The sequence below is a fragment of the Leucopleurus acutus genome (assembly GCF_964270905.1).
Source record: "Leucopleurus acutus genome assembly, chromosome: 3".
NCBI classification, from domain to species: Eukaryota; Metazoa; Chordata; class Mammalia; order Artiodactyla; family Delphinidae; genus Leucopleurus; species Leucopleurus acutus.
In genome coordinates, this window is record NC_139145.1 from 149,428,861 (window position 1) to 149,449,247 (window position 20,387).

General features: G+C 38.0%; 1 protein-coding gene across 1 annotated transcript; it reads right to left on the reverse strand.

Annotated features, from left to right (window-relative positions):
- Positions 1–2,064: 2,064 nt before the first annotated feature.
- SUB1 (SUB1 regulator of transcription) lies at positions 2,065–19,622 on the reverse strand. The gene is made up of 5 exons (XM_082836338.1): positions 19,576–19,622; positions 17,004–17,076; positions 14,636–14,758; positions 4,566–4,674; positions 2,065–2,362 (listed from the first exon to the last, which is right to left on the reverse strand). Exons 2-5 carry the CDS (start codon positions 17,073–17,075, stop codon positions 2,283–2,285), a joined length of 384 nt encoding a protein of 127 aa, XP_082692464.1. The 5' UTR covers position 17,076; positions 19,576–19,622; the 3' UTR covers positions 2,065–2,282.
- Between the last annotated feature and the right edge of the window lie 765 nt (positions 19,623–20,387).

Here is a 20,387-nt window from a genome sequence, read left to right on the forward strand (position 1 = left end):
CCAGGCTAAGAAACCATTGCCTGAAAATGTCACACTTTCTTCCTAGAAGAAATCTTACCAAGAAGGTAAAGTTTAAATAGAAAACAATATACCCTATCTTTTCTTTCCAGCACAAGTTATTTTAAAAAGTCTCTTCTTTTAGCCCAGTTCTCATCCTTTTCTACACACACACAAGATTAATAATTTCTGTATATTACATATCCAGTAATGTACTGAAATGAATTAACCAAGAACATTACCAAAGTCTGCCAGAGAAACACTCCTTATTTCAAAGTTTGAATGACATAATACTAAACAGCTAGAAAATGCCTAGGTAACAGATTGCAGCACATCTCTGTATTAGCATATTGTTTCAAAATGCATACACCTTGTAATTTCACATAAACCTAGGAAATTTACCCATTACTCCCTCTTCATCTACACCAAAATCAGAGTTCTGTGTTCTAACTACCCTTTCTGTACATACAATAAGGAATACTTTACAAATCTACCCAATTCAGTTAATATGTTCCCAAATAAGGGGAAAGTTTTCAAACAAGTATGATTTGTCTAAAATACGTATTCTGAACACTTTAATATCTATTATGTGATGAAGGCTAAAATACCAGAAAAGAGGATTTATTTCCCCAATTATGCACATATTAGGGTTACTGCTAAAAAAACACTTTTTAAAAATCTTAAAAATGTAAAAGAAACACTTAGAACAGCTGCCAGAAAAAAAACTGATAACTCTGTGGCCTGGCAGATGGTTTCGAAATCAAGTCCTTGACAACTCTGCTATAAAATGTTTTAGACATAGTAATCAAACTTGTTATAATAGTGCAACTCTCTGATATGGTAGCAACCATTTGAGATTAGCTACCAAATGTCAGCAAGAATTTTTTACATGTCTTTAAACCTTTCTTTTCACTATTCTATCTAGAACTGTGTCCTATCAATGTGATCAAGATATCATGTGTTATCATTTAGTGTGAAGAGAATTCCTTCCTCTTCACGGCCACCTTTTGTAATTTCAGTTATAGTTTCTTTACATTCTTCTCCTAAGGCACACCATGTCCTATTTATTGCTGCAAAGCCCCTGAAATCTGTGCCTCAACCTATGTCTGCTTCATCATTATGGTTCAATGAAAATCACTTCAGAGTGCCTGCTAAAACTTAGTAACATTACGTCTAGAATGCCATAGTCCCATACATGAACTGCAAAAGAACCAAGTCTACTGAAGCAAAGGCTAAAAAACACAAGTATGTGCTCTTTGTGCTCTTTCCCCTAAAAATTGACCACATTATCTACTATGACAGTTAAGCTCAGTGACATCTCTGGCTATATATAATCCATACTCAATGTTATAAAATAAAATGTTAGGCCAGTAAGCTTTCACAATTTTTATTAAATCCTAGTCTAATTTAACAATATCTGATTTTATAGACATCATCCCATGGTGAATATGTTTAATAAGTGAAAGCAAATCAGACATCTAAGTCATTATTTTCTGCAGACTAAGCAATAAGATAACAACTACACAGAACACTACAGGTAATGACATACATACATTTACTTGCTCGGAGTTTTCATACAAGCCATGTTGTTTATCAAACTATATCTCCTAATATTTAATACAGTAGAATTAGTGATTGTAGTTCTCATATAATATTTTACTTACAAGTACCTTATTGAGATAAGTAACATTTTGACAGTTTCAGACTTACCAAATTAGCATAATATACTCAAGAAAAAGCAAAAAGCGAAACGAAAACTGAACATAACAAGTTATTAAAAGGAAAATGAAGTGAAGAAAAAAAGGGGAAAGTGAAGTATCATTGGGGTGGGGGGAAAAGAAAAAAAATCAAACAAGTCCAGATATTTGACTAGAAGAAAACAGATTAACCATGAATTTCACAAATTTTCTAAATTCAATGCGATTGCTAATCCTTTTGAACGTAAAAGCTGAGTTGAAACTAAAAGGTCGATAAACTGTTACTTTTGGCCTTAAATAGTACCAACTTTTCTGATCAAAGAAGGCCACAACAGTTAAGATTGTATTACTTGATTTTATTTTACACTAGGTGGTGGACACAAAAGCAATCCTCCTTAATAAAACTGACAATTAGCTTCACTCAGAACATTTTTAATAATGCGCATTTAAAAAGAAGTATTCATCTTACAAATTGTTCTGCAATCCAAATATACAATAGCTTGGAAAACAATGTTTAGAAAACAAAAGCCAATGTAAAAAGACAGATTAAAACAACTAAAACAGTACAGGTTTTACATTGCTCTGATTTTACAGTTTTCTTACTGCATCATCAATGTCAGAAATCTGTTCCTTCAGCTGGCTCCACTGCTCAGGATTTAAAGAAATACCTAAAAAAAAAGTTTAAAAATCAAAAATTGAATATCTACTTAAGCTCTCTTGAGGATTTTCATACTTCCAAATAAAATACTGTTTTATCTAAATTGTCATTTTGAATGGCACAATAGTACATTAAGAATCAAATCCCTTACGTTTGTTAATTACACATTCATCACAATTACCTTAGCAGGTAAATCTTATACCCAGTTTTACTTTCAACACTGCATCCTGCATAATGCCTATTATACCCAGTGAGCGCAAATGATGATCTGAAGATTTATCTCACAAGTGCTTGCAAACTAGCAGGCTATGTGGCCAGACCCAGATTCGGTATGTGACACCCCATTTCTACAACCAGTTGTTTCCAACATTTGCTCAAAATTTCCACAGGAACTCAGCATGAATGACTGTGCTGAGCTCTTCCAGAAGCACTCAATTCACTTTGGAAAAATCCCCGAGACACGATCCAAAGAGGACTTCTTAGACTGTGCATACTGGTTAAGAGTGCACTCTGGGGTTTCCCTGGTGGTGCAGTGGTTGAGAGTCTGCCTGCCAATGCAGGGGACGTGGGTTCGAGCCCTGGTCTGGGAAGATCTCACATGCCGCGGAGCAACTGGGCCCGTGAGCCACAATTACCGAGCCTAGGCATCTGGAGCCTGTGCTCCGCAACAAGAGAGGCCGCGATAGTGAGAGGCCCGTGCACCGCGATGAAGAGTGGCCCCCGCTTGCCACAACTAGAGAAAGCCCTCGCACAGAAGGGAAGACCCAACACAGCCATAAATAAATAAAGAAAGAAATTTAAATCATATGGGCTTCTAAGACCTCTGCTTAAAAAAAAAAGAGTGCACTCTGGAGTCATGCTGCCAGGGTTCAAATCCCAGCCTCACTGTCACTAACTCTATGGCCTTTAAAAAATTAATTACCTCTAAACCTCAGTTTCCTCATCAGTAAAATGCTGCTTATAACTCAAAGGGTTGTTGTGAATAATTAAATTAGCTAATGTGAATAAAATCTCAGCCTATCACCAGACACATAAACATTTAAAACATTAGCTAATGACATGTTCCTATTTAAGACATAAAAGTATGAACAGAAAGTACTTTGTGCTTTAAACTTACAATGTTCTAATGCCTGACCCTTATAAGCATAGAAATAAACTAGAATTGGAAGATTAATGAATTTCTCAGAAAACTGCTGGGAGGCCATGAAGTTGAGAGGAAAGAGGAGAATATATTAGGGCAATACTTAGGAAGGGCTAATCAAATCATTTTAGTAAATGTTTGCAGGAAAAAGAAAAGAAATCTGGCATTGGCTACACTGGGACAACTTGAATGATCAATCCAGAAGTAGCCTGAAGAAGAAAAGGGTACGAAAGCATATAAAGGTTAAGTTTAATACAGTCAAAAATTACATGAAGCAAACAAGTGGTACTTTTCAAAATGACATGCAGGCAGAGTAGAAGAAAGTAAGGAGGCATTTTTTTCATTAACTAAGGATCCATCTAAAGCAGCTAACCAGCCAAATACATGAATTTCTGTTGGTACACAAATGTTCTATAGCTATTTGGTGAATGAATAAAGCATGCTTCTGTGATGATGACATGCTTGGGACTGGATGAAGCAAAAATGGAAGGAGGACAAAGACCCACTTAAAGGATACCACCCTAAAGAGTATCTGTTTGGAGATGAACCAAAAGGAAACACTGTAAACCAGGATTTTCCATTCCTGATTTTACACCTTCCCAGTGCCCCCATTCTACTTCAGAATTGATGTAATCTTTTTAAAGGTATATTCAAGTAAATTAGCAGCCAACTGAAGTGATATTAGGGGTATTATTGGGGGGAGGGAGGGAGATATTTCAACAAGCTTTTATTTAAGACATTTCATTAAAATAAGTTAAGTGTCTTGTCCAAAAAGGCTACAGGGACTTCCCTGGTGGTCCAGTGGTTAAGACTCCGCACTTCCACTGTAGGGGGCACAGGTTCCATCCCTGGTCAGGGAACTAAGATCCTGCATGCCGCACAGTGTAGCCAAAAAAAAAAAAAAACAAAAAAGGCTACAGAAGATAAAGAGAATCAACTCAAGGAGGATCTCCCATGCCCTATGCACCATCAACATTATTTCAATTTCAAATAAAGTCCAAACAATTTCAAGCTTAGATAATTTTAAATTTAGTCCCAACATTAGGACCAAATTCAGGAAATTAAATCTTACCTTTCCTTCCTGGTTTCATTTCACCTTCTGGATCCATCCAGTATTCTCTAATATCAATTAAGACTTTCCCTTTAAAGTCCCGAACACTGACATACCTCATTTTCCCAATCTGCAAAAGAAACAAAACATAAAAAGATGTTCAACAATGGCATCCATATTTATATTCACACTTGCTGCACACTCACTCTACTTTTAATCACAAAAATAATTACTATTCTCAATATCAAAACTACACCAAAGGAACTATCACTGTTAAGATCTTTCTAAAAAGATGAAAAAAGCCCATCTCACGTTTCCAATCACTTTTACATTAAATTGGGACATACATAACAAAGTATTATTCAGCTTTAAAAAAGCAGGAAATTCTGTCACGTGCTATTTACAACAAGGATGAACCCTGAGGACATTATGCTATGTGAAATAAGCTCATCACAAAAAGATACATACTGGATGATTCCAGTACTTAATATGAGGTACCTAGGGACTTCCCTGGTGGCCCAGTGGTCAAGAATCCACCTGCCAATGCAGGGGACATGGGTTTGATCCCTGGTCCAGGAAGATCCCACATGCCACGGAGCAACTAAGCCCTTGCGCCACAACTACTGAGCCCACACACTGCAACTACTGAAGCCCGTGTGTTCTAGGGCCCACGTGCTGCAACTACTGAAGCCCGTGTGCCTAGATCCCGTGCTTTGCACCAAGAGAAGCCAACGCAGTGAGAAGTCCACACACTGCAACAAAGAGTAGCCCCCACTCGCCGCAACTAGAAAGCCCCCGCTCAGCAACAAAGACCCAACGCAGCCAAAAAATAGATAAATTTTTTAAAATTTCATATGCTTTAAAAAAAAAATACGAGGTACCTAGAATAGTCAGATTAAGATAGAAAGTAGAATGATTACCAGGGGCTGGGGGGAGATCGGGAGAAAAGGGGAGTTGTTATGTAACAGTTTTACAAGATGAAAATATTCTGGAGCTCTGTTTCACAATAAAGTGAACATACGTAACATTACTGTATGCTTAAAAATGGTTATGATGATAAGTTTTATGTTAAGTGTTTTTTTTTTACCATAAAGATCATTACAAAGCAAAATCTTGCACAAACCACAACCGTAGGAATCCACAGACTCAGCTAGCTACATTGCTTTAGCAACCATTCTGAATATAAGAATCCAAAGTTCCAGTCAACAGTACATGAGATGGCTTTTCCTTTTAGACATTCATTTCAAATAACATCTTTAATACACTCCACTTACAGTCGCAAACTGAGAACTTAAAACTGTCCACAGAAAACTATTTTTCAAAAACCTTCTACTGCTGTTAACACAAACTACAGATTGCACAGGGAAGGAAAAGGCTTACTCAACCAAGTGTCTGTAAGCACTTTCCAGTATATCTGATCAAAACCTCTACCTCTACCTATCTGACTCACTTTAAACCTACTCTTCAATCTTCCTGACTTAAATACTAGCTGTGATGTTGTGCTTGAAACACATCATCATGTAAAAGTTGCTTTCCCTATAAACCTGGGTCCCTTAATGATTAAATAATCCCTTTTATTGGGATATCAAGTATTGCTATAGTAGAAGGACAGTTGTGCTGATACAAGTACACATTTACGGCTTCCATCTTGCCTATGTCCTCTCAGGCTGCTTTTTCTTGTCTCAGGTCTTGTTCATTTTCGTTCTCAAATTTCTCATCCCACTGGTGTGCCCCCTATTTGCTTGGTATGCCTCATGCTTTATGGAGAAAATACAGTCCATCAGGTATGGTTAAGTGCCTTCAAATCTCTCTTCTCAGTACTTACCCACATCTTCATCAATTCTTAAGTTCTTTACCTTTTGTATCCCATTTCTTGCGTATACAGCTGACCCCTGAACAACTCAGAGGTTAATTCAAGTATAATTTATACCTCGGCCCTCCACATCCGAGGATTAACCAACCACAAACCATGCAGTATTTAGTATTGAAAAATATCTGTGTATAAGTGGACCCAGGCAGTTCAAACCTGCATTATTTGAGGGTCACCTGTACATTCTTTCCCTTTCTGTTGGTTTCTTATCTACCATTTCCAAACATGCTCATTCTCCTCTTTCTATAAGGCATTTTCCCTAATCAGCATTGTATAACTTTCCTCATGTTTCCTTCCTCCCTTTATTGCTAATCTTTGAAAGGCAAGAATTGCTGTTTCCATTGATTAAACTCCCAATGCCTATGCTAAAGTCACCAGTGATCTTACTGTCATTTTTAACGGCTTACTTTTTACAGTCCTTTGTGTCCCCTAGTGCCTGTCACTCCGGGTTCCGAGCAAACTGTTTTAATGGATGAACTAAATAAATAAGACCAAAATAATTATCACAGTGAAACTCCCAATAGTGATTTATAACACTGATTTAATACCTGACAGATTTTTAAGTATCTTAGGCACCTACAGCACTGAACTGAACATTGTTTCATTTTGGTTTTTAAGGTAAGCCCATGTGACAGATGAATAGATAAAATTAAAATACACTGAAAACCTACTAGAGTAATACTGATTAGGTAAGTCAAGTAAGCATTCAGTGTGGGCTTGAGTAGTGCAAGAGACTTCGGGTGGTGGAATTTGACCTTGAAAAATGACAGGCCATTAATTAAGCAAAAGGGAGAAAAAAGTGATGACATAGACCAAGGAAAGCAGAAAGATACAATACTGATGAGATTCAAAAGGCTGAATAGATGGAGCTATACTGAAAAGGACTTGAAAAGCCAGGAAGAGAATTCTGAAGCCTTTATAGGTCCCTGAACTATGGACAAAAAAGAAAAAAAGAAAACCAGAAGCAGAAAAACAGGGTTACAACTTTAAAATTTCACTAGAAAAAAAGTTAAAGATCAAGACTGAAAGCAACCTTTTTTTAAAAAACAGTATAAGTATATGAACGGCATTTTATCAGTCTTAAATTAGTAATAACAAGTACTCAGTTATTTTATGTAAAAAGCATGGTACAATACAGTTAACACAACACATTGTTAGCTAGCTTCACTTCTACCCTCGATCCCTAGAAACTTCGAACAAGCTTCCTCACCCACAATTTCAATGACGTGTGTATAAATGTTTGTTTGCTACAGATGAACTTAAAAAGAGGCATGTTCTTTCTCCCAAACGTGACTGACCATCCACATACTTAAAACTTTGTGAATTTACAATTTGAAGTCCCTAATCACTCTTCAAATAACTTGTGTTTGACCATTATAAATAAGAAATTATACAAAGTAGGGAAAAGTTATAGGTCAATAAACTGACTCTCTTAAAATCTGGCAATAATGATTCAGGGAACACCAGCACCAAAGAACTGTGGGGGTGAAAGGACGGGAAGCCTGAGGACACAGACCGATGCTGCTCTACCAACATCTGAACCCCTTATTGTAACCAAAAACTTACTGTGCGTTTTCTTTTGTATACTGCCCCTTAATATATTCAGTGTTCACTTTATTTTTTTTTAATTTTTTTCTCCAGTGTTCATTTTAGCATAAAAAGCTTTAACGTGAATTTTCAAATAAAGATAGGCCCTACAGAAAACAGCACCACGTTTATCCCATGACTTTTCATTCTCCCAGCCCAAAGCACCAAATCCACAGTATGCACATTCATTCCAGAGTTTAAGCAATAGAGGCACTAGAGGAAAAAGAAGAGTCAGAAGGATACTTTGCCCCTAACATCGGGAATAAAGCAAGGATGTCTGCTCTCACCACTTCTTTTCAATATTGTACTGGAAATACTAGCAATAAAGCAAGAAAAAGAATGAAAAGGATGATGTAAAAACAAAAATCATCATCAACAGAGAAATCTAATAAGTCCTAAAAAATACATATATAACATGTAAATATATAAAATATAGAATATATATTATATGTATACTTACATACATTATGTAATATCGTACATATTGTTTAGCAATGAACAACTGGAAAATGAAGTTAAGAAACAACACATTTTAAAAAAGTGGTTCTGAAGAACCTAGGGGCAGGACAGGAATAAAGACGTAGACATAGAGAATGGACTTGAGGACACAGGGAGGGGGAAGGGTAAGCTGGGACGAAGTGAGAGAGTGGCATGGACTTATATATACTACCAAATGTAAAACAGATAGCTAGTGGAAAGCAGCTCAGTGCTCTGTAACCACCTACAGGGGTGGGATTGGGAGGGTGGGAGAGAGGGAGACGCAAGGGGGAGGAGATATGGGGATATATGTATAGCTGGTTGACTTTATTATACAGCAGAAACTCACACACCATTGTAAAGCAACTATACTCCAATAAAGATGTTAAAAAAAATAAAATAAAATAAATCAAAAAAAAAAGAAACAATACATTTGCGATAGAATCAGAACACAAAATACTTAGGAATAAATTTAGCAAAAGACATACCAGAAGAATCACAAAACAGAGAAATCAAAAAAGATCTAAATAAATGGACAGAGATACTATATTCATGAACAGGAACTTCAATATTGTCAAGTTCCAACTCTTCCCAAATTGATCTTCAGATTTACCCAATCCCAATCAAAATCCCAGTAGACTTTTTGATAAAAATTGACAAGCTGATTATAAAATGTGTATGAAAATACAAAATACATAGAATAGCAAAAATAATTCTGAAAGTGAAGAACAGTGTTAAAGGGCTTACACTACCTGATTTCAAGACTCACCATAAAATCATAATTAAGAAAGTGTGGTACTAAAGACAGACATAGAGATCAATGGACTACAACAGAGTTTAGAAATAGATAAATATTTTGTATATTTACTGATTTTCTTTAAAGATCCAAGGTGATTCAACAGGAAAAGAATAGTCTTTTGAACAAATGGTACTGGAATAACTCGATTATCTGTACAGGGGTGAAAAATGAGTCTCAACCCCTATCTCACATTATACACAGAAGAAACTAATTCTACATGGATTAGAGACCTAAACATGAAAGTTAAAACTATAAAAAGTGTAGCAAAAAAAACACTGGCAAAATTTTTGTTTTTGGCATTGGGGTAGAGAACTATATCTTAAACAGGAAACAAAAAGCATTAACCAAAAAAGCGAAAAATTGATGAAAATGGACATTTTCAAAATCAAAGCTTTTTAAAGATACTTAAATAAAATAAGTAAACCACAGACTCAGAAAATATTCACAATACTTGTATCTGACAAAGGACTTGTATTTAAAATATTTTTTTAAAATCCCTCAAATTCAATAAATCAAACAACCTTTTAATATACAAAAGATCTGAACAGAATCTTCAAACAAAAATATCAGACATTAGGGAAATACAAAGTAAAACTACACATCCATTAATTAAAGTGGATAAAATTTTTAAGACTGGTAATACCCAGTGACGATGTGCAGCAACTGGAATCTCATACACTGCTGGTGGGTCTGTAAAATGGTACAGCTACTTTGGAAAAGTCTGACAGCTTCTTAAAGTTAAACATACACTTGGCCTATGACCCAGCAAATACATCTGGTGTTTACCCAAAAGGCGAAAATGTCCACAAAAAGACTTGTACAAGAATATTTACAGCAGCTTTATTCCTATTATCCCCAAACTAGAAACAACCCAAATGTCCACCTAAAATGAATGGATAAACGAACTGTAGTACAATCATACAATGGAATACCAATCAGCAATAAAAAAGAACAAACCACTGATACTTGAAACAAGGAATGATCTCAAAACATTATGGTGAGCAAAGGATGTCAGACACAAAACAATACAGACTGTATGATTCCATTTATATGAGGCTCTAGAACAGGCAAAATAAATCTCTAGGGACAGATATTACATCAGTGCTTACCTGGAGAAAGGGAATGGACTATAAAGGGAGGTCTAGAGGGAACTTTCCAAGGTGATGGAAACGGCCTCACTACAAAAGCATGTACGTTTAGAGAAAGACAAATATCATATGATACTGCTTATATGTGGAATCTAAAAAAATGGTACAAATGAACATATTTACGAAACAGAAATAGTCACAGATGTAGAAAACAAACTTATGGTTACCAAGTGGGGGGGGGAGGGAGGGAAGGGATAAATTGGGAGATTGGGATTGACATATACACACTACTATATATAAAATAGATAACTAATAAGACCCTACTGTATAGCACAGGGAACTCTACTCAGTAGTCTGTAATGACCTATAGGGGAACAGAATCTATTTGGGCTGGCCAAAAAGTTCATTCGGGTTTTTCTGTAAGATGTTAGGAAAACCCCGAAAGAACTTCTTGGCCAACCCAATAAAAAGAGTGGATATATGTATATGTACAACTGATCCACTTTGCTGTACAGCAGAAACTAACACAATACTGTAAATCAACCATATTCCAATAAAAATTAAAACAAAAATAAAATTTTAAAAAGCATGTACTTTTTTTACAGCTCACCAAATTATGCTTTAAATGTGTGCATTTTATTGTATATGGATTATATCTCAATAAGGTTTATTTTTAAAAAAAGAAAAGAACTTGCCCAATAGTCACCTCTTCCTTGAGGAGAAATAAAGCTGACAAATTCTTACCAAAAAAAAAAACCAAAAAAACTATCACAGAAAAATGAGGAGGTAGTAGTATAGATATAATTAAAAGTAGAAAGAATAAAGATCACTGCACTTACATGTCATAGGAGAAAACAATGACACAACAGAATGCATGTATTTTCACACACACATAATCTGGAGATTAACAAGAGAAAAATAATATGTACGTCATACAGAAGAGTGATTCTTAAATTTTTTTGATTTCCTGTCCCCTTTGGGGTACTGATGGTTATAAATAATCCCTTCAATACAAAAAAATCCAAAAAAAATATTAATTTCATAGACTCCCAAAATAAACCCCCAGGTTAAGAACACCTGGCTCTGTAATAACATAATTTAAAAGTAACAGGTTTATCCTTAAAATCATCAAATCAACTTAAGCAGTATTACTGATCCTTTGTGCTGAATTTTGAAGACGAATAGGGATCCCTCTGAAGAAGAATAGGGATCAAAGTCCCCTGCCTCAATCATTCTGACCTTTTAAGACACAGGTACTAAGTAATTACAAGACAGTTCTCCAATCCACATCACATAAGTCATCTCAGGTAAATTATATCCCTTCGGAACCAAATTCTCAAAATTCAGAGCTGAAGAAACCAGACAAAAGCAAGCATCTAGTAGTATCCCCTCTCTACTCAGGAATCTGCCCAAATCATTCCACAGCTTAAAAGATTAGCATAGTGACTTTCCTTGGGCACAATTCTCTTCAAATTTTACATTTAGAGAGCTGCTTATGTTTGATCCACATTGCTTTACCAAAATTTAAGATCATTTCCTCCAGTTCTATTCTCAAGAGATGGGTATTTAGGTTAAAGAAAAAAAAAAAAAACCCTGTCTTATGGCTGCTAAGCAATACTCAAACAACTTTAATTTAGATTTGATTTGTCTTTGGTAAAGTATACCTGATAACCCAGGTCCTTAAAGATATTAGCAATGTCTAAAAAAGTTCCACTCTGGGAGCTGTCTTCAAGGCATTTTCTTGGTAAATGAAAAATATAGGAAATATATATCTCTATTTTTTTAATTAAATAAATAGATTTTTTTAAAACTTTACAGAACACAATGAGCATAACTGATTTTCCTTCCAAAAACCCCATCCTTCACCTGTCTTTCCTAAATTATCAAACCATTATTACTAATAAAAATGAAATCCTCATTTTAAATTACATAACCAATATATTCACTAGGTCCGAGAAAAGTCACTCTGAAAATCAGGCCTATATGATCCTCCTAAAGGCACTTTCAAAAGGGTGAGGAGTCTAACAGCCTTTGAGGCTTGGGAACCTCCCAAATGAGGGCTTAAGAACTGAACTCACTTCTTTTGGTGAGATAACCTCCCTATAAAAAAAGAACTGGTTTCCCAAAACTGCTCTAATAGAATAAAATCTCTAAATGTGGGCCCTAGTTTCTTTATCTGTACAATCAGGAGTAAGGGAGACAAGATGAAATCCATTAATAGACCACAGATGCTCTATTATCCAAGTACAAGCAGGCATACAGTGAACAGAATTGATCAGAGAAAAGCCCAAGATAACTGCCAAGCAAATACTTGAAAGTTTTTACCTTTAGTACAAACATTAAGTTGAAATATTCCAAAGCAGTCCTTCATTCTATATAGGAGGAAAGTCTATGAAAGGAAGGGATACTTTCTTGCAGATTTTACATTTCATTCTGCCCCTTAAAATAGCTTCCCACTGCACTTAGAATAAAACTAAAACTCCTAAAACTGGTCTCCCAACAGGAAAGCCCTGAAAGATCTGGCCTTCACCTTCCTCATCAACTAGACCTCCTACCTACACTCTCAGCCAACCTTCTAGGCTCCAGGCACAAGGGCTTCATAATTCCTGCACAATCCAAGCTCTTTCACACTTCAAGGCATCTGCACATTCTCTGTCAAATTAATCTAATCTGCTCCTAGTTCCTCTAAAATATTCAGAAGACCAAAACCCATAAAAATCCATCTGCATTTTGTCACTTTTTTTACATAATTTTTAATTAAAAAATGTATGTATTTAAGATTTATAACATGATTCAATATACATATTCCGAGTGAAAGACTACTACACTCAAGCTAACATATCATCTCCTTATCCTTACCATTTTTTGTATGATCAGTGCGCCTGAAAATCTACTTAGTACATCTCCAATGTTCAGTACAGTATTAAGCATAGCTAGCATGTGTCTATTTCTTTATCTAGAGTTATAACAAGACAAAATTGAGTAAAACTTCTATTTTCCCATTCTCACATTAATCCTGGTACTGTCTTTCAAGGACATCAGTAAGCTTTAAAAAAAAAAAAAATAAGTGCACACACACACAAGCCTTACTTTCTAGTCAAGTAAATGTTTGCAGTTTCATTTTGTCCAACCTTCTGACTTCGACTAATACTAATGTCTCCTTGAAACACTTATCTTGTTTATGCTCCCACAAAGCACTTATTTTTTTCTTGCTCCCATTACTGTACTCTTCCTATTTTCCTTCACCTTCTCTAACCTATATCCTTTTTTCCTTCCATCCTGAATATCACAAGGCATGTCCTCAGTCACCTCCTCTTCTCCCTCTGGTTTATACTTACTTCAGTGGAAGGTTTCAGTCAACCATACTAATGACCCACATGAACAGTTCCCAACTAAGCCTTCTAGGTTCTAAAGCAGACTCTTTATCACACTTACAATCAGATCCAAAAGGCCAAACTTAACCACCTCTGCCATTAAAACTAACTTATTTTCCTCTTATCTATCAATGAAACCTTCATCTCTATTGTCTCTCAAATTTAAAACCAGTCTTCATTGATTGCTTCATTCCTCTAGTCCATTCTTCCTCACCAGCGATCTTAATCATCACTATTTCATCTTCTGGGAAAACCACCTAAGCCCTTACCACCTCACATAATTTATCCCCACTGCCTCTCCCATAAATCCTTCTTGTACCATGATGCCAATAACAAGTCTCCCTAAAACAAGATAAGAAACCCAAGGAAAGAAGCTATGCCAGTCCTGAGTAATTTCATCAAAGCCCTCTAATGAACTTCCCTCACTTTACCTCACTACTCAACCTTAATCCCCACAACAAATAAACTGAGGGCCCATTTTAGTAAACCCATTCACCCTTTCTGTTATCAAGCCAAAACTGGGCAGGTCATACTGCTGTTTCCCCTCCAGTAACATCCTATCCATACTTCACAGCCCAATACTAGACCTATCTCCTCCAAGCTGCTCTCTAAACGTGCAGTTCTCAATCTTTTTTTGCATTTCTCTAACTTTTAAATTCCCATTGTTTTAAATATAGCAAAACTATAGAATTCTAGATTTTAACAATCAGCTAGCATCATATAAATTGCTTTCATTTCTACTAACTTGTTCTTATATTTCAAGGAATATCCTTAGTCAAGAGAATTGTAACATACATAAAAGATTATCATGCATTATCAGATTAAGGTACTTTTAACATTCTTTAGATCAAGCCAGGTAATAATTCCTCTGGAACTAAGGAAATAACCCACTTTACCTGAAACATGTTATCATCTCTGCTGCTGCTGCTCTGCTTAGAAGATGACAGGGCTCTTGAAGTTTCACCAGTCTTTTGCTTTTTTACAGGTTTTTCTGGAGCAACTTGCTTTTTCCTCTTTAACTTGAAAGAAAAACAAGAATATGGTTAAAATCTGCATAAGAACAAAACACATCTCAGGTTCAAAAGATTCCATTACTTTTCAAGACTTAAAGGATCAAAACACTCCATTTTTTAATAAAAAAATCATAAATATATACACAAGCAAGTTTCACTTGACAACAGAACTATGAAACTAACCTAGCACTGCTATCTAGTGCAGTGTTTTCAAACTGCTCTCAGAAACCCAAAAGATACTTCAGGCATTAGAGTGGTATTCAGCAGAGAAGCAGTTATTTATAGACTGGGATCCCTCATAAAATTCCTTTGGGAGAGAAAAAAAGATGGAGGTATGGGGGCTGCTGCTTTTGAATAAACTTAAACTTTTGGAAACCAGTCTAGTAAATTAGTCAGTTACTTATTTTTACAAAGAAAATGTACTAATTAGGAAGAATACAACCAACTTATGATTATTTATGCCTGCCTATTCCAAAAAGAACTTAAGTTGTCTTAGCAAGTTTATGAGTAGGCAAAGCTAAGAAAGGTATTTTGTACTGGGCACCAGAGGTCAACAACTCATCACAAAACTTCCTCATCACAAAAAAATCACTTAAGATAAACAGTAATGTGTTACACTAGCATTCAAAATCAAAACAATGTTTTAAAAGCAGCATTACTCTAAAAGTTTTTCATATAGCTTCATTCTCAAAATGAGCTAACAGGGACTTCTCTGGTGGTGCAGTGGATAAGACTCTGCGCTCCCAATGCAGGAGGCCTGGGTTTCATCCCTGGTCAGGGAACCAGATCCCGCATACATGCTGCAACTAAGAAGCCCTGGAACCACAACAAAGGAGCCCACCTGCCACAACTAAGACCCGGTGCAACCAAATTAATTAATTAATTTTATTTATTTATTTAAAAAATGAGCCAACAGTCCATGAAATCCAGTAGAGTTCCCAATCCAAACAGTAGAGGGCAGTCATGTTCCTCAGTGGAAGGTATATAAACTAATAATGTTTTACCAAATTATGTGATGCTAGGTAAAATACTGATATAATGTATGTATTTACGTACACAAACTGAAAGACTGAAAGACTGGATTCATTTAACATAAGTCCTTACAGGATTAACAGTATTATTTGGGATAAATAGCAAAAATTACCTCAGCTCAATAAGCAGAAAGCAATTATTCTTTTTATCAGGGTCTATATAGTCCTTGTGGAATGGCACATACCTGGCACATAAAAGCTCAATAAAAAACTTGTTAAATCAATGTATTCAAATGCTATACTATGTGCAAGTTAAAAAACTAAGAGACATTCCCTTCTTGAATATAGCCATGCATGCTCTTTGAAGTTTTTGTTCAACCTTCCAGGTGATATTATACTATGTACTTTCCTATAAAAGTCCATCTCCTCCAAGACTCTCTGGCAGTTTTTGTTCAACCTTCCAGGTGAAGTTTTTGTTCAACCTTCCAGGTGATATTATACTATGTACTTTCCTATAAAAGTCCATCTCCTCCAAGACTCTCATATAAGCTCTCTTTTCTTTTAACTAACACCGCTAACTGAGCTCAGAGACACAACTATGTAAGGTTTTAGGAGATAAAGGACAATTCTGCGTGGAAGAAGCCCTGACTACAGTGTGAGATGCTCAGTTAAGCAGAATGCACAGTTAAGCCTATAGCACAATTATCACCTAACGCAGAAAAACCCTCTTCTATCAAAATGGGTACTTTCATGTTAGCTTTGCTGGGTGCTGATTTAATTAAAAGGAGAGGACCAGAGTAAGTAACATTCTAATTTAAAATGTACCAAGCCAAATTTTATGTAATCCTTGAAGGCTAGATAAACAACAAGGCTGAGAAGACTGTCAAACTGACATCTGCTTTCAAGGAGTTCAGATAACTTGGCTCAACAACTACACAGAATACCTACAGATTAGGAAGATTACTAAATAATGGCAAATAGTGGCTTTGGCCTAAATCTAGTGCTATTCCCCTAGGAAGCCTTACGAGTCCTAAAAAGCCACAACAGGAAGCTTGTTAATGTCAGAAGACTTGCTCAAGTCTGACGTCGGGGCTTGGCGTGTGCGTGTACAACAAGCACCCTAGGCACTTTAGTCAAGTGGTTCAGGGGCCATCTGCACTTTCAGAAACATCCATCCAGGCTCTCATTTTAAGATTCTGATATGCTGTGCAGTCCTTCAGAACTGGATGTGGACAATACTGCTGAATTAAGTATCACAAAAATCACATGGTGTATATCACCTTTTTGTCAACTTCACTGTCAGAATCACTGCCAGAAGAGCTTGAAGAAACAAGTTCCTTTGACTTCGGCATTCTGAAAGAAAAATACATTATGTAAATAATTCATAATTTGCTCTACTACCTTCAAATTAACTCTCCCCCAATCAAAGATTCAAGAAGTTCCACAGTTCTTTCTACCATTTTTGGTACTGGAGTTGTTACACTGAGCACAGAAGTTATGCTCTTAATCTATGCTCTTCCAAGTTGAAAATAACATGCAAAGTGAAGAGTTCTGAACCCAGCAAGAAGAACTAAATGTCATACACATCTCATACTCCTACACCTCTCTCTTTCTCAAAGTCAATGGGGTTTTTTATACTTCATTTTAGCAGGGTTAGATGTTTATGTTTAGGGTAAACTGCAAAAAGGCAGCTGACAGCAATCCCTGTTAAAACCAAGAAGAAATATGAATTAATTCTCAGTACTGCTTTATACTTGCCACTGAGGAGACTTATGTACAATTATTCACTGCCGGAACTGATATCAACTTACACACAGCATGGTGAACAACTGTACTACACAGATGTCGATATTTAATTAATTTTACCATTATAATCCTATTTTTCATATTTTGTATATGTTCTTAATTTTTTTGGCTTTTTGACCATGCCAATCAAAGGAGCAAGTACTGAATCAAAGTTATACATAATTCACAGTTCATTTACATTTTACACTGATTTTCTACTCTGGAATACAACTAAAATTTGAAGAATCTGCTTATGGGAGGGGCAAAACCTTTCCTCGAACTCCTACTATGACCCTAGTTCCCCAGGTCCCCCCAGACAGAGGTACATAGGCCAGTACCTTGCTTTCCCTGTGGATGTTTACAGAGTGCCTGAGGGCAAGGCAGAGTCTTGTGCTTCTATGTTTCCCAAAATTCAAGGACTTTCACGCTGTACCTCTTTTCAAAGCACTTATAATACCAAGTGGTAAAATGCTTATTTTCAAAACAAGCATCTTTTGCTCTCTCCACCTCCATCTCAGAAGAGACTTGAGTCCTATTAACTTCTGTATGCCCTAAAGGATCCAATATACACAACATACACTATAATGTTTGCTGAAAAAAGCGGAAAAAAAGACTTCAAAAAACCCATAAATAATCCAGATCTCGACTAAACTTGCCATTAACAAGGGCACTGAATGCATCCCGAAACAGGAAGTCAAGGTAAAAGAAATGGGCCATCCCTAGCCTAGCCACTACATTCAAAAAGCTCAAACCATGCCCAAGCCAGCCATGTTGATTTTATCTGGCACTTTCTTGATGCCAAGAGTAGTAAATTCAGAGGGGAGCAAGCAACATTTATAGCCACGTTTTATACATTAATCCTGTTACTGCTCCGCTTTCCAACCTTATCTCCAAAATCAATTTAGTTGTTTCTCATGCTAGCTAATAATGCCAAGAAGCATTTTTTTTTTAAAGGTAATCCAACTGAACGTACCCTGTTTTTCACTTTGAAACGGTCAGGCATAACTATACCATCTGTTCATGAAAGGTTCCTGGGGGCCTAAGATCATTTCAAAGAACCACCTCGTGTTTAACCCAAATAAGTCCATCCGACACGAAAACAAGGTAACGGTAACTAAAGCCAGCTTGTTTGAACTTGTAACAAAATATATTTTCACTTTTACTTAATGAGCCTTTACCGTTCAAGGGGGAAAAAGCGGGGGAGGGGGGCAGGGCGGCAGGCTCGCAATTCTGGCGAGGCGCTACTAACAGCGCTGGTGTGGAATATATACAAAACACAACTTAAAAATCTCCGATCTCTGATGAAGGCATGGGGAAGGAGGGATTAGAAAACAAGAGGTGAAAATAAACTAGGACTAAAAGGCACGCGAATTCGGTACAACACGAGGGTGATAAGCACCAAAACGGAGGAAGGGGGCCGCGCGACGCCAGGCAGCCGCCAGAACCCCGGGGCTGACAACGCCTTGGGCGGTGGGAGACAGGTCGGTCGGAGGGGGCGTGGGAGGCGGCGAAATGCGGAGGAGACGGCGTGGGAGAGGAGGGACTTGCACCAAGCGCCATTTTCTTCCCTCGAAGAGCTCACTGCCCCCCAGCAAAGCAGCCATTCACTACCCCAGCGCCAGTCGCCCCCGCCGCACCGCCTGCCTTCCTCCGACCGGGTCCCCGCTCCTGGCGGCAGGGATGAGGACCCCGGAGAGACCTTGGGTAGACGCAGGCCCCGCACGCGCCCCCGCCCGGGCCGCCGCTGCATTGTCCCGGGGGCGCCCCGGCCCCCTTCCCGCGGCTCCTCGCCCCTGCCCGGCGCCGCCTCCCCCGCCGCCCCTGGGCCGTTCCCGGGGGCCAGCTTCGGGGGCCCAGAGGCCTGAAGCGCGTGGGGCGCGGGGTCGGGGATGAGGAGGGGTCCGGGAAGGCCGAGGAAGCATGGGGGAGATCAGGCAGCGCCGCCATTTCCCGCGGCCGTCGTCGATGAGAGGGACCGGGTCTGCAGGCGCGCAGCGGCCAGGCTGGCAAGGTGAGGGCCGAACGAGGGCGATTTCGAGGGGGTGGGGGCGGGGCCCGCGCACTCACGCTCCGCTCCGATAGCCGAACTGCCTCCAGCTCGCCCGCTCGCTACTGACAGAGAAACGGAAGTGACGGCAGCAAAGAGACGCCTGCCCCGCCCCGCTGAGACCACGCGCACGTGATGGGGCGTGGCCTCCCCGCCGAAACCAGCACCGAGACCCTTTCCAGGGCCTTAAAGGGACCGCCCCTCATCCTGAACCGATGCTACGAAAGTGAGATGCAGCGAAGATTGGATTTGACTTGTGAGTGAGTGAGGGAACGAATAAAACATGAATGACAAGCACCGAGCTTTGCACTTGCTCCATAAATGTTTCTTGTAATAAAGTGAAATGTCTGAAAAAGATCAACACTTCTGGCTCATTTTCCGAGAAAGGATCCTTGCCCGCCACCCCCTACTCTGGTATTTGACCCTGGCTAACAAAATCCGAAGGAAGGAAGCCAAAGTCATAACGTTTAATGCCAGAAAGTGCGAAGAAAAGTCTTTGCAGAAGTGCTTGGCCACACACCCACACACATTCCTAAACTGAAGTCCTGGGAAATTCCCTGGCGGTCCAGTGGTTAAGACTCGGCACTTTCTCTGCCAGGGCTGGGTTCAATCCCTGGGCAGGGAACAAAGATCCGGAAAGCCGCTGGGCAAAAAAAAAAAAAAAAAAAAAGGTACCTGAACTGAAGTCCTGGAGGTGTAAGGTAGTTCACAGAAGGCAAGAGAAATCCATACTACAAACAGGAATATGGCCAATAGAGTCTTTGAATCTATATTTAATGAATGCCGACTATAGCCAAGAATATATATTCAACACACATTTATCAGGCACTCA